Here is a 15306-nt window from a genome sequence, read left to right on the forward strand (position 1 = left end):
GTGCAGGAGCAAGAAAAGCAGGCAGTGTTGCTGTGTGGCTCAAGTCCATTCCCAGTTTCCCATGGATTTTAGACAGAGAAAAGCTCTTTATAGTCATTCCATTGTGGCTCTGGGATCCAACTCTGCCCTCAAGACAAGGTCACCATGGGGCTTGAAGTCTGCTGCTCACAGATGGTTAAAACATAATTCCCAACCATGCTTTTTTCTTTTTTTTGAGTGTGAAAACAGAAGAAAAAGAATGAAAAGGAACAGTAAGGTCTTCTAAGCAGTTAAAATAGAAAATGTTATTACCATTCAAATTAACATGAAAGGCTCAGTCTAATAGTTAGATTTTATTCAATCAAGAAAATCTTATCTCAGCTACTCAGGAGGCTGAGGCAAGAGGATCACAAGTTTGAGGCCAGCCTCAGCAACTTAACAAGATAATAGTGATAGGGATGTGGCATGGGGGTAAAGCACACCTGGGTTCAAGCCTCAGTACTCAAGAACAAACAAAAAGTCAATAAAGAAAACATGATCTCAGTGCTTAGGCCATCTCAGTAGGGTTAAGTCTCTGGAGGTGGTTCTTGGGTTATCAGGCAATTCAAATTTGTAGGAAACTCAGACCATGGAGGATCAGAAGAACCAGATCCGCCTATTGTGAGCCTCTTGTGAAACCACTCAGTGACAGCTTTAAGGACTTCACAGAGTTCCAATTTCTCATGTAACAGATGGGAAAACTGCAGCCCAAGTTGGGAAGCAGACGTGTCAAGCCACCAGTGAGTTGGTGACAACAGACTCTTTCACTTACACTCTCAGCTTCTCAGGAGAGGGCTGGTGGGCCTGCTCTCTGGACTGAGTGAAGCTGAGGCCCCTGGCCTTCTGCCATTCCCATCCTACACAGGAAACTCAGCAGAGAAGGAAGTGACTTGCCCAAGGGCCAAGACTAGAACTTGGGTCTCTTTCTTGCCTCTCAGCCTTCTAATAGCAGCTTCCAAAATGGTATGTAAAAGGAATGGCACATGGTCAGATGGCCAGCCCAAAGAAGGGAATTGAGTTAACAATTTCAAATACAAATAATCTGAACAAATGACTGGGTAAACACTGGTTTCTCTAACACATTCTCACTTTCCATGAGTGGTCCTGTTCCTGTGGAGACCACCAGGAGAGGAGCATGGGCCAAGAACTGAAGTGTTAGAGTTAATACTAGGCTATGAGATGGGCACTTAGACAACTTGCACTTGGGTCAAGAATTCCATGACTCCTTCTTTGGTGAGGAAGAGCACCTCACCAGTGTTTTGACACCAAACCTCAAAATGTGCAGGGTCCTCCAGGGCCCTCTTGCCAGCAATTATCACGAAGGGGTAGCCGAGCTTGTTGGCATCTTTCAGTCTATTTCCAATGGTAAGATGGGTCCTGTCGTCCAGAAGGACCTCCCCATGGAGCTGAGGCAGAGCCTCTGTGATGTGGTCATACAGGTGCCCCATGAGCTCTGCAGCAGCCTCCTCCTTACTGGCTGCCTTAGGGGGGATGAGGCAGACTTGGTAAGGGGCCAGAAGGCGGGGCCAGCGGATACAATCTTCTGTAGAGAGAACTTCAATAGCAGCAGCCAAGATCCGTGTCACACCCAAGCCATAGCACCCCATTTCAGCCAGGGATGGTTTACCATGAGCATTGGTAAACTGGGCATTGAAAATGGAAGAATACTTGGTACCCAGGTAGAATGTATGTCCTACCTCAATGCCTTTCGTTTCAGTCAGTGGGCCCTGGCAGGCAGGGCAATTCATCTGTGACAAGCCTAGTGTCTCCACATTGGCTGAGAAGCTGCAGCTTGGACAGACTGCAAGCCGGTCCTCTCCAATATCCACTGGTAGCTGGAACTCATGAGAAATTGTGCCCCCAATACTACCCACATCTGCCTGGGCCTTGATAAATCGCAGCCCCAGCCTGTCAAATAGGCTGCAGTAGGCATTACACACCAGGCCATAGGTCTGCTGGGCAGCCTCTGGGGAAGAGTCGAAGGTGTACATATCTTTCATGTAAAACTCTCGGCTACGGAGAAGACCAAAGCGGGGCCTAGGCTCATCCCGAAACTTCCTCGTCACTTGGTACAGTAGAAATGGAAGCTGCTTGTAGGACAGTTTCTTCTGGGAGGCAATAAGGGCAGTAATGGCCTCCTCGTGAGTTGGACCTAAGCAGTATTCCTTACCATGCCTGTCTCTAAGTCTTAGCAGCTCCTTGCCCATCAGGTCCCAGCGGTTGGTGGCCTGCCAGAGTTCTGCTGGGCTGAGGCTGGGCATGCTGATTTTCTGCCCCCCAATCCCCTGCATCTCCTGGTCTATCACTCGCACAAGCTTCTCCATGGCACGAACGGTGTAGGGCAGGAGATGGTAACAGCCAGGGCTTGCTGGGAGGATCAGACCCACCTGCAGCATCAGTCGCTGGCTCTTACAAGTCAGGTCGCTAGATTTTCCCTCCACAGAAAGCACCTGGTCTTCCCGGAGGTTCTGTGGCTGAAACATGCGGGACAATATCAAGCGCTGCCCTCTCCCTGAGGCAGAGTGGTGACACCTGTGGGATATGTATCTGGAGAGCTGGTGGCTGCAGGTGGCCCAGGTGGACAATGCTCTGCATCTTGTCAGTAGCCCTTCCATGACAACCTGGCACAGGGAAGCAGGTACCTGGAGACAAATGAGTTGTGGGGAATGAGCTGTGACTGGGTTCCGAGTCACTAAGAAGCCACTCAATCTGGTCTCCAGCAAACTTCCAAGTCAGCCACTGACTCTGTAGGTGTGAATCCTTCTATTTCTGATATCCTAGCAGATAAAAGCACTACTTCTCTTACCTTTTATTTCTTTTAAAAAAAGTCAGTATTTTTTTCTGGCTATGAGAGCATGCCAACATGCTGTGGAGATGCCACCAGCAGTGACTGCACGGCCCTGAGACCAGGCAGCGTGGATTCCAGACAGTCTTTTCCCTGACCATGTGCCTTAGCCCCCAGTGCTCAGTTTCTTCATCTGGGAGATAATAATAATGGGACCTATCTTGAAGGTTTACTGTTGGAATTTAGAAGTTCTTAGAATAGTATCTGGCACAATACTATGAGCCTACTGATATTTGCTATTATTGTAGGAAACTAAGAGGGAAAAAAACTAGAAGAAAATTTACTATAATACCTCAGGCAATTGCTGTGGACACTGTGGCAATCCCTTGTCTCTTTTGCAAGCCCTGCTCTTCCCATCTCTCACCCTGTTTAAAAATCAATTTCAGGTGCCTTGGCCCTCCTTCTTGCACGCGCCCTGAGCAGTCCGAATCTCCACTCCCCCATGTGTAGCTCATCTCAAGTTTCAAACCTCCATATTGACCCCTGCCTGGAGAGCACACTGCACAGCTTACTTCAACTCTGCACCACAGAATAAACTCAACATTTTCCCCATACCTGCCTATCATACTGAATGGCACTGCAAGCTGTCCTTACCAAACAAAACAAAATCAGAAACCTGGGTATATCCACTCTGCCCCTTGCTGTGGCCACATTCACCAGCCCTCTGGAACCTGTCATTCTTGTCCCCATCTCTATCTTCTCAGCCTGTACCTCAGTCTAGGCCACTGTCATTTCATCTCCCGACTTGCATTCCTGCCCTCCTTCAATCTGTTCCCCCACTGCAGCCTTCAGGGAGGCTTCCAATACAATGCAGTCCCAGTTTTGTTGCTCAAAATGGCTTTCTGGTGACCCAAGAATAAGGTCCAAGCCTCTGACCTTCAGGGTGTATACAGCATGCCACTCCTGGACATGTCACACCAGTGCCCGCTCCCTTTTCCAGTTTCCCCATGTGCCTCTTTTTTAAAAAAATACTTGTTTTAGTTTTAGGTGAACACAATATCTTCATTTTATTTTTATGTGATGCCGAGAAAAGAATCCAGTGCCTCACAAATGCTAGGCAAGCACACTACCACTTGAGCCACATCCCCAGCCCTCCCCATGTGCCCCTTAAACACACCGATTCCTCTGGGGAACACAGCCCCTGCCCTGTGCATCCCAACACCTACTCATGCTCCAGGCCTAAGGATCACTGCCTTGTTCTCTGGGAAGCCTCTTTTGTCCCTTTCTCCAGACACCAAAAAACTGGCTTCTCCTGCATACCCACTGGTTCCCACCAAACATGAATCCGTGTGTGTGGGCTGCTCATTTGGCTGCTGATTCCTCCAGACACTCGACTCTGTGTGGGCAAGGACCCATCTGTCCTGCTCACCACTGTATCCTTGGCACATGGCAAGACTTACTATATGCTGTCCAGTGAATAAGTATGTTTCCCTGTTATAAGATATTCACATATTTCTAAGAGCAGGACCACCTTATACTGATGGACTACATCAAAAACGATTCTCCAGTCACCAGAGTTGTTGGTTTTCTCTGTTACATATAATCTACAATGAACAGATCACTTTCTTCTTTTTTGGTATATATTTGGGAAACATTTCAGGAAAGGAATTAATGAGTCAAAGAGCATAAACTCCTTTGAGGCTCTTGATTTACAGTGCCAAATTCAGCTGAGTACCTCAACTTTTCAGCACAGTCCCTGCAGCAAAGCTCTGGGCAGTATGCCAATATGTTACTGATGCCTCCCATCTTTGGAGTATTAGAATCTCAAGATTCAGGTCCACCACTTGTCGGTCCCTTTCAACAAGTAGCCTCATCAATTTCTCCTGTGCACTGTACAAATACTAAAAGGTTGTGAGGCACTACCATAGAGCCCTAGTGTGGCTTCACAGAAGTATGGCCTAGAAGAAGGCACATATGGATTCACCCGTGACTTCATCAACTTACATGAGGTCCAAACTTAGCTCAGTGGCCCAAGTAAGAAACTCCTTCACCTTTGACTCCTCCTAAAACAAGAAAGTCTCCGTAATTTATCTCAGGTCCACCCACTTTTTTCTGCATTACAATAGTCTAGTGATCCTGAAATTCAATGGAGCATCAGAATCACCTAACATTGAATATCAGCGCCTGTAATCCCACTGGCTCAGGAGGCTGAGGCAGGAGGGTCATGACTACAAAGCCAGACTCAGCAACTAAGTGTGGCCCTAAGAAACTCATCAAGACTGTCTCTAAATGAAATATAAAAAAGAGCTGTGGATTAGGTGTCCCTGGGTTCAATCCCCATACCAAACAAAACAAAACCAGAAAACCCACTGATTGCCAGGTCTCAACCTCAGAATATCTGAATCAGTAGGCATAGGCTCAGAACTCACATTCCTAACAAGCATCCAGGTGGTGCTGATGTGCTGTTTCAGGGACCACACATGGAGAAACACTATAGGGACCAAGCTGTGCACATGTGCTGACTGGGACTGTAAACTTCATGAAGACAATAACCTTGTCTATTTTATTCCAGGTAGTATCTGCAGCATCCAGCACAGTGCCTGCACACAGTGCTGAAAGTGTCTTTTTACCTGTCAGTTCAGTCTCCACATTACTGACAAAAAGGTAGCTGGTCGGAACACTCCACTGCTTATATTATATTATATTATATTATATTATATTATATTATATTATATTATATTATATTAACAACTCCCCATCATGTTTTCTCAGAATGGCATCAAAGCTTTTCATATTTTGATCTCAACACATCTTTTCCAGCTTTTTATTCTACCAATTCCTTAACATGCCCCAAATTACTAATCATTCCTGGAACAGGCCAACCTCCAACTCCCAGCAACTTCAACACACCATGCAACGTTTACTTATTTCCAGAAGCTTCCTTCAGGACAGAGAGCCATTTCCTTCTCCGAATTCCTTTGGCACATGCTTCTTTGCAGTGTATTGTACTGCAGCCACTTCTAAAAAATATTTCTAAGTGTCTTAGTATTGGGAGTGAATGTTTCATGTCCTAATCCTCCATTAAACTATGAGTTCATGAAATTTAGACACTCTTAGACTTAGGGTCTAGCACAATGCCTAATATTTGGGCAATTATTAATAACATTTCTTGATCAAATATAAAAAATGAAGAGAACAGGGATGCAATGATATAATTATTTGTGTAATTTAAATAAGAGCTTTAAGCCCTCCCCCACCAAATGTGTGCCTGTTCTCTGCTTACACAAACAGAATAATTAGTATTTTATCTTATTTTTCAAAATATTGGCCACAGACAATCTAGTAATAGAGTAACACATATGGTAACCAAATAGTAATGAATGGGACCAAAACTTCAAATCTAGCAAAGAGCCTCTGAGTCATTCACATTCAGCAAACTTTTACAGAGTACCTACTCTGTGTGGAGCTGCTGGTGCTTCCTCATCAGGTCTTTTAAAAGATTCTCAAGACTCCCAACTGCCCTGCAATTCAATCAGGAAAGTTGTACTCTAAGTGTTTACAATAGTGCTGGGTGCACAGTTAAGTGCCATAATGTTTACTGCTAGTAGTAGTAGTACCAGGATGCCTGAGAAATCCCTCGTCAAGCAGAAGCAAATGCACATGGTCAACCTTGGAAGACAAGGAACACTCCCGCTCCCAATCCAATAAAACTGCAATGGAACCCCACAGTGGGGTCTAAGAACTGGCTAGGCCTTCACTTAGGAGTGACCCTGAATCAGTCACTCCACTGTCGAGACCTGCTTTCCCATTCCTAGAACGGGAAGCTTGGCTCGACCGCCAGGTGATTCCCGAGGCCCTTCCAGGGCCTGCACTTCTAGGAACGCCGATTCTCATGACCACCCGACGCAGTCAAGGGCGGAAGTGCTGCCTTCACTTTTCCACCTAGAAATCTGAGACAAGGTGACCAGCCGGATCCATCCAAGAGTTCATGTGATTGTACCCCGCCCCAGTTCAAGGACGGGACGAACGTAAGAAAACGAACACCAGGTCCAGGGTCCCCACGCCCAGAACCCTCGCCCGCTGCTCTACTCCCGCTGTCATCCACGCTCACCACCAGCAGTCCCGGCCAGTGCCACCCGCTCGTCCACCCCGTCGAGCCAGCGCGCCTGCGCCAGCTCGCGCTAAGCCCTGCCTCCAGACCTTCTCGCCAATCGCAAGGCCACACTCACGGGAATGGGGCGGTGCTCCCTGGGCCATTCTGTGGTCGCGCGTGTGCAGTTTTCAGGAAGTTTAGTCGATGAGAGAGATCGGCTCTCCCCGAGATCATAGATTGGCCTGGATCAGTAGATCACCATTCCGGAAGTGCCCTCTAGGAATCAAGGAGGCTTAACTCTATGGTCAAAGCCAACTCCAGAAGATTTTGCCTTAGTGTTCTCTCCCACTACCCCTCCTCATTCTCCAACGGGAGTGCCGCTGGCTGCAGTGTAACTATGACAACCTGCAGGCCATCCAACCGATAATTATTCAGGATTTCAATTTAAAATTTTAAAATTGTGAAACGGTTGGAGAGAGGCACTTTTATTAGTGCCCAAGATGGTCCTTAAGACACGAATTCAAACTTTCATTTACAAAATTTTTTGGAGGATCGACCTTGTTTGATCCACTGTTGCAGACACAGGGAAGAGTGAAGTGAACAAAAACAGACAAAATTACCTACGTTCAGTGTGGCTTATATTCTAGAGAAGCAAACAGTTAACAAACTAGTCTGGTGAAATTTAAGCAGTGCGGGAAGGGGGACTACAAGGACTGCAGTACTAATGATAAATAGCATTTTAATACAATTATTATTATTATTATTATTTATTTTTTAGTTATTGGCGACACAACATCTTTGTTTGTATGTGGTGCTAGGATCGAACCTGGGCCCCACGCATGCCAGGCGAACGCGCTACCACTTGAGCCACATCCCCAGCCCTAATACAATTATTTTTTAAAATAAAAATTAACACAAAAACTATAGCGAAAAATTATCAAGATTTTAAATAATGACACAGTCTGTCAGCAGGTGTTAGTTCCTTTGGAGAAAAGCTAACTAGGGAAGGAGAATGGAGTGGGGATTTGAGAGGTGTCAATTAAAAAGGATGCTCAAAGGAAACATCAAGAAGGTGACATTTTAGCAAAGAACCCAAAGAGGTGAAAGACAGCCTTGCAGATAGATATCTGGAGGAAGAATATTCCAGACCCAGGGAGCAATGTGATGTGCTTCTGAAGTGGCACCCCCTTTCTCCACTGAAAAGTCTTAACCAGCCTCTCCAGAAATCTTCACCATGGCTGATTTTAGGACTGTCAGCAAAAGAGTCTCTGCAAAATAGTTCAATGTAGATAAACTTCCTATTTTCGTGTTGCCCTGTTTTACTTGGCCACTGGCCGAGAAGATACCAGCACTCCAGGTGCTGGATACCCCCTTACTAGTTTTTCACAAACATATCCAATATAATACTTTGAAGAAATGTGCAAACAAGGCCTCTGGCCTTGAGCTGGGCTTCACAGAGATGTCTACATTTTTAAGGTAAGTTACAAATGGACTCCATGGTAACAGCTGGCAGGGGGAGGAAAGAAAGGGAAGCAGAAGCTCTCCCCTTCTCAGGTGTTGACCTTAAAGAGTTAACTTGCCCAAAACAGTGAAAGAAAAAGCTGCTTTTTTTGTGAAGTTCTGCAGACTGTGAACTTCTGAGCCCCTGCCCTTACATGCTGGGTATGAAACTCTGAAACTCCCTGAACTGGGGGTTCAGGGGATTAATTGATTACAGCAAAAGCTGTGCCCTCTGAACCTGGCTGCAGCCAAATAAAACTGTTTCCTGCTATCTTCAATGCCTTGCCTCGTTTGTCCCTAAACACTTCAACAAGAGCTGCATGTTTTATAACTCTACCTAATAACAACTACAGTGTACATCTGCCTAAAATGTGCCAGAGCAGATGTAAGACACTGGTGACTCTGATGCTGACCCAAGCAGCTCGCTGCTCTCAGGGAGCTTCCAGGAACCATGTCATGATATCAGTGGTGGGGGGAGGGGGCACTAAGCAAAATCCTGAGGAGCCTGGAGAAGGAGGGCTTCACTGAGGGGGTGAAGATTAGCGGGACAAGAATGGCAGTGGGAGTGGAATGGAACATCCACACAGAGGGCCTAGGACACTCCAAGGCACACACTGGGAAATGATGAGCCCTGGTGAGGAGGTGTGGGATGTGGTGGAAATTACATCTTTATTTCTTTTTTTCATTTTTTTTTTTAGTTGGAGTCAGACATAATACCTTTATTTTATATATTTATTTTTATGTGATGCTGAGGATCGACCCAGCTACTGCTGAGCTACAACCCCAGCCCTCATTTTTATTTCTTTACAGCTTTTAACACCATCTTGAACCTCAGGTCAGAACAGTGGTTCTCAGCCTTGACTATACTGGAATCACCATGTGCACCCCCCCACACCCCACCCCACCCAAGGTGCTAGTAAGAAACTGATGTGACTCCATTTTGGAAAAAAGCTTCTACCTCAAAGCCTTTCCAAGGAGAGGGGAGTGACCCTTGTCCTTGGAAAAACCCACAGAGAGCTCCTAGGCACATACCCACCCTGCTGAGTTGTTTGTCTGCAAATAACAGGAGAGATCTGTGGCGCCAGGTGTCCCTGACTCAGTTAGGCTAGGTGAGGACCCATAGCAACCCCCTAGCAACCACCAATCAGCATGAGACAGGGAAAATACCTGGGATGCCAGATGATCCCCTAGTTATAGTGGTTGATAACATGTTGAGAAACCATGTAGTTTGGAGACCCCTCATGGCTTAAACCAATCAGTTCAGAGGAATCCCCTTCTTGTACAAGAGCTGCATGTTTTATAACTCGACCAAATAACAACTATGGTGTATAGGATGCCTAAAATGTGCCAGAGCAATTTGGGTAGTAATCACCCCTACCCAACTTGTTCCCACCAGTGATGTGCTAATCAATGTTAAGAGTTGTTGTTTGACTTTCCCGAAATGTGATAATGATTTACTGTGTGATGTTGTGACACATAGAGTATCCCCCAAAACCTATAAAATCTCACTGGACAAACTCACTCCCTGGGACCACTGTGTCGGGAATGGTTGTGAGTCCAGGCTCGAGCTTGCAATAAAGACTCTTGTGTGATTGCATCGGATTCGGCTCCTGGAGGTCTATTGGGGTCCCACAAATATGGCATTACACTAGCTATCAATCTGAGGTGAGCCTGGGCAGCAATATTTTATAGTCTTCCCCAGAATGAGTTCAATGCGCAGGCAGCTGGTCTACAGAAATGTCCCTAGACAGCCTAGTGAGGAGAATTCAGGGGGACGGTGGGTGCACCGTATCATTACAATCACAGATTAGCAAAATGCAGCTGGGCTGGAAAATACCAGGGCACTAGGAGGCCAGGCAGAGCTGGGTGGACCTGAGCTCTGTCTATAGGAGCCCTGCTTGTCCTCGGTAGCCCAGGACTAGGGGTGGGGCTTTCCCTAGGCTTTGAAGGGATATACTGGGGCCACATTCCCCACTCCTCCTCGGGGAATGCAAGGCCAAATCAGCTTCAGAATTTCCCATGGTTCACACTTCTAAAGTAGCCTTTTATTTCTCCATGCTCCCTTACATGTTATTACATCCCTTCCAATCCTGGAAAAGCCAGGCAGCCGTCTTCTGTACCCTGAGGTGTTAATTATTTCTCAATTAGCAGTTCCCAGGCTGTAGAGCATAGTGGTGTGGAGAGGCCTAATGACTTGCTGTGTTTATAAACCCCCACATCTTCAGAGCACTTACTAGTGGTAACTAATTAATGCTCATGACCCTCTTGGGAGGCAGGCCAAGAAAGCTGCATTTTACTGAGGGTTTGCTGGAAGCTCTCAGCCTGGAGCCGCAGAACCTGGTCAAGACAGCCATAGTCAAAGTAGATTTCCTCCCTGCCCAGAAAGTCCAGAGTGGTCGAGACCCAGCATCCGGCCCTGTCACTGCTAGCAACTTCCTGCGTGACATTTCATACACACACACACACACACACACACACACACACACACACATATATGTAAATATATATTTTTTAGTTGTTGATGGACTTTTATTTTATTTATTTATGTGCAGTGATCAGAATCAAACCCAGTGCCTCACACATGCTTGGCAACTGCTCTACCACTGAGCCCCACCCCCAGTCCCCTGCCTGAATTTCAAGCCATCAGTTGCTCAGCAATTTATTGGATGTCTTGGTTTACAGAGTTCACTCATGATTAAAGCCCCACAAGTTAAAAAAAAAAAAAAAGAAAGAAAAAAGAAAAGAAAAGAAAAAAAGAAAACTGGAAAAAATTCACTCATATATTAGTTATCAAAAAGGAAAATGAGCAGGACACCATGGCACACACCTGCAGGTGAAGGTAACAGGATTGCAAGTTTGAAGCCAGCCTGGGCAACTTGAAGAGATCCTGTCTTAAAATAAAACATAAAAAGGGAGTGAGCTGGGGATGTAGCTCAGTGATACAGCACCCCAGAGTTCAATTTCCAATACTGAAGAAAGGAAGGGAGGAAGGGAGGGACAGAAGCAGGGAAGGTCATTTGCATTGACAGAGTCCTTGCTATGTATTGTCCTTATGTACAGGAGCAATATTGAATATTTCCACCCGTATCCAATTATAACCTTACAAAACTTCATTAAGTATGAACATCATTGTGATATCCCTTTTATAGATGAAGCAACCAAAGTTCACAAGGTTGGTTAGCTTGTCCATGGCCAACAAAACTACTAAAAAGGGAAGAAAGGAGGCATACTCAGGTCCGCCAGACATACAGCCCCACGTCTGCACTCACAGCTTCCAATAGCAGCTTACTTGTATCAAGCACATCTTAACTCATAACCAATGTTGTATGAGTACAACCCAAACAGACCCTGTCATCTGAGTTGGTCCCTCTGTCTAGAAGCCTGCTCTTCAAGGCCCAGCACAGTGGTACCCTCTTTAGGACCCCTTCTGCTATAGTTTGTATCTGGAATGTCTCCGAAAGGTGCCAGTGTTAAAAACTTGGTCCCTAGCTCTGATAGGGTGAGTCTGAAGGCAGTGGAGACTTTAAGAGGTTATTGGGGGATATGCCCTTGAAGGGGTTGTGGGACTTCAGTTTTATGCTTTTGCTTTCCTGCTATGAGGTAAGCAGCTTGCTCTACCACATGCTTCCTACTATGATGTGCCGTCTTGCCATAGGCCCAAAAGCAATGACTGGAACCTCCAAAACTATGAGTCAAATAAACCTTTCCTCTTTTTAAGCTAACTGTCTCAGGTATTTTGCTACAATAATGGAAAGCTGACTAACACATCTTCCTTGAAGTCCCACTAGCAGGGACTCTCCTTCTCTGGACATCACTCATGATTTTGTTGAGTCCCTCATCTGGCCTGGGGCATATCACAGTTGCATGTGTCCTAAGTGCAAATCCTTGTTTCATAACTCACTTCCTACACACTCATGGGTGAACTACTTGACCTCCCTGAGCCTAAATTCCTCATCCTTAAAACAGTAGTGCCATCTCCCTTGTGGAGCTGTGATGAAGATGAAGTGAGCTAGGTATGTAAAGGGCTTAGCTCAGTGTCTGTCTCGTCCATAGCCTAGTTGCATCAGGGCAGTGGGGTAGGTTGCAGGAAGGTCAAAGAAAGTGTCTAGAGACAGACAGCACAGGAGACATGTGGTCTATATCCTCAGTTCCACACCGTTCCTGTTCAGAGAGGGGTTTATGTGTAAGGCTGCAAGAGCAGTGACATCATCAGCCTTAGCTTGCTTGTAAGACCAGCATCCCAAGGAGCGACTGTGCAGTGTACATGCAAGAAAGCATCTTTCTGCTGATAACACCAACTTTCTTTCGTTCCCAGTGTGTTGGAGAGAGAGCCAGTTTCCTTCAACCCAATATGTATCTGGACTTTCGGATCCAAGCTTGCCCTTATTATTCCCTTAGCTTGGCTTGGTTTTGGGGAATAAAAAAGGGACATACAGGGACATGATATTTAAATGTCCCCCTTTGCTTTAGGGACAATACACTGGCACATAATCTGGGTCAGATACTGTTTCCTATTACTCTTGTTAATGTGTTGATAGTGCCCCTGGCTGGCATGTGCCTCGCATACGGTAGGTCATGTGGCACATAACAAAAATTTTGTCTAAATCTTCAAAGTGCTTAATAAGTAGACAGTTCTTATATTCTCTCCTTAGCTAGCCAAGTTGTCCTTGAATTTGTTTTTTTTTTTAATTTTGTTGTTGTTGATGTTGTTGTAGATGGTCACAATAACTTCATTTTACTTATATGCAGTGCTGAGAATTTAACTCAGTGCCTCACGCATGCTAGGCAAGCGCTCTACCACTGAGCCACAATTCTAGCCGTTATATGGGTTTTCTACAACCTCAGAGGGTTTTTAAAAATCTTGTGTCATATTTTAAAATATTTTTTGGAATAGGTGCTAATTATATTTTAATAACAAGATTGGGAGGGTGTGGATTCTATTTTTTTTTTGGTACTGGGGATTGAACCAGGGGCTCTTAAACACTGAGCCACATCCCCAGCCCTTTTCTGTTTTTTATTTAGAGACAGATTCTAGCTGAGTTGGTAGTGCCTCGCTGTTGCTGAGGCTGGCTCCCAATCCTCCTGACTCAGCCTCCTGAGCTGCTGGGATTACAAGCATGTGGCACTGTGTGGGGGATCATAGCTCCTTTAGCATTTTATCCATCAACCCCACTCACACCTAACCCAAAGGAGTTTACAGACACACAAGGATCCAGCTCCAGCACTTACTGGCTACGTGACCTGGGGCATGTAACTAGACCTTTCTGGCCTTTGGCTACTCTATAATGGGGACAGCAGCCTCTTGAAATGTTGTGAAGTGCAACAAACATTAGAAAACTTTGTGACCTGAAAATGTTCTATAGATAATAGTGACAGAAACATATGGAGCTCATTTTTTTTTGTAAGAAGACTTGTGTAATGAGATAGTGATTTGTAAGCAATCAAGTGGGATTATTATGTGAAGCAGTTCAAGGGCGTCTTACCTAGTGTCCACTCTAGTCTGAACTATGGACTCTGCTCCAGCATGGCCCTCCCTCTCATCTGTCATTCCTCTACCTGGCAGGTCCCCAACCTCCATCCGCATGGTTTACACCTTCAGGTCATTTGATGTCCCCCGAGGGGTGCTCTCTGCTTCCAAGATGATCTCTTCTTGTTGCATTCTCCCATGGTGAAAGGAAACAAAAAGGGACAGACACTGTCCTCACACAGCAGAAGCGATGGAAGGGCATAAAAGGTCAGGCAGCTCTCTGAAGCCTCTTTTAAAGGGCACTAATTCATTTATGAGGGCAGAGCTCTCCTGATTTAATCACTTCCCCAAAGGCCCCAATTCTTTACCTTTGAGGCTTACATTATGACATATTGATTTTGGAGGGAAACACACAGCAGTGGTCAGGCCACATCGACACAGAAAGTGAACAGCACAGAGCGTAAAGTTGCTCCCCAGAGAAGCAGACACAGACTCAAGGCATCCAGGGAAAGCTATTTATTTGGCAGTAGATTCCAGGAAGCATTGGTAGGGTAGTGGGCAAGTGAGATAGGCAGGGGTGGGAAATGAAGGCAGGGTGTGCTGATGAATGGGTTGCTGTGTGGGGAACTCCATCTTACTAGGGACCTCTGGAGACAGTGCAGAACCTGCCCCAGAATTAGCCTGCTCCCAGGGCTTAGGAGGCAAGGTATTTATCCTCAGTTTCCACTCATCATTGGTTGAGAGCTGCTGGGGGGGGGGGGACTCTCCAGTGTGTCCACTCTGCCACACACTTGGGCTGAGAGTGGCAGTTGCTTGTGCATGTGCCTGGTGGATGAGGGCAGGGGGGCTATGTGCAGGAGAGGGGGGTGATACTTGAGCCCACCTTGCAGGATAAAGAAACTGCCATCTTGTTAAAGATACTGCTTTTCAGGTCTTTGAGGCCCAAGATAAACCTAATCCTAATGGGGACATATCCTAATACCTATGCCAGCAGAGAGGTAAAGGGCATTTTTTTTTCCCTCCTGATCCTGTTGGGAATTTTTAAAAAAAAAAATCTTATGGAAAGAACACTGATTGGCCAAAATTGAGTCACATGTTTGCTTTTGTGATCAAGGATATTATGATTGACAGTCTTCATCACCACTTACAGTGAGGGAAGGAGCAATTAGAAGCCCACCCAAATAGGGGGGTGCAGTGTTCCTAGCAGGGAGGGGTGCTGGGCAGTTGAGACCATAGAGCTCCATCTACCACAGTAGGAGTTCTTGTGCCTGTTTTCTTTCTTTCTTTCTTTTGTGGGTAACAAAACCCAAAGAGGAACTGCAGTTTAATGCCACAACTTACATGCCCAAAGAGAACAAGCCTCACCACAGAGCTATTGACTGGCTCGAAAACAGAAACAGAAAAATCCATCTGAATTTTATGTGTTCAGTTTGCAGAGCAACA

General features: G+C 45.8%; 1 protein-coding gene across 6 annotated transcripts; it reads right to left on the reverse strand.

Annotated features, from left to right (window-relative positions):
• Window positions 1–313: 313 nt before the first annotated feature.
• Pars2 (prolyl-tRNA synthetase 2, mitochondrial) lies at window positions 314–7138 on the reverse strand. 6 transcript variants are annotated; one of them, XM_021726825.3, is made up of 3 exons: window positions 6915–6968; window positions 6259–6324; window positions 314–2660 (listed from the first exon to the last, which is right to left on the reverse strand). In XM_021726825.3, the coding sequence occupies exon 3, from the start codon at window positions 2631–2633 to the stop codon at window positions 1206–1208; it is 1428 nt and encodes a 475-aa protein (XP_021582500.1). In that variant the 5' UTR covers window positions 2634–2660; window positions 6259–6324; window positions 6915–6968; the 3' UTR covers window positions 314–1205. The 6 variants fall into 6 exon arrangements, with proteins under 6 accessions (XP_021582500.1, XP_040144665.1, XP_040144668.1 ...); XM_040288731.2 differs by lacking the exon at window positions 6915–6968 and adding an exon at window positions 5714–5823; XM_040288734.2 differs by lacking the exons at window positions 6259–6324; window positions 6915–6968 and adding an exon at window positions 7033–7138.
• Window positions 7139–15306: the final 8168 nt, after the last annotated feature.

This window comes from Ictidomys tridecemlineatus, chromosome 11 (genome assembly GCF_052094955.1).
Source record: "Ictidomys tridecemlineatus isolate mIctTri1 chromosome 11, mIctTri1.hap1, whole genome shotgun sequence".
Classification (NCBI taxonomy): Eukaryota; Metazoa; Chordata; class Mammalia; order Rodentia; family Sciuridae; genus Ictidomys; species Ictidomys tridecemlineatus.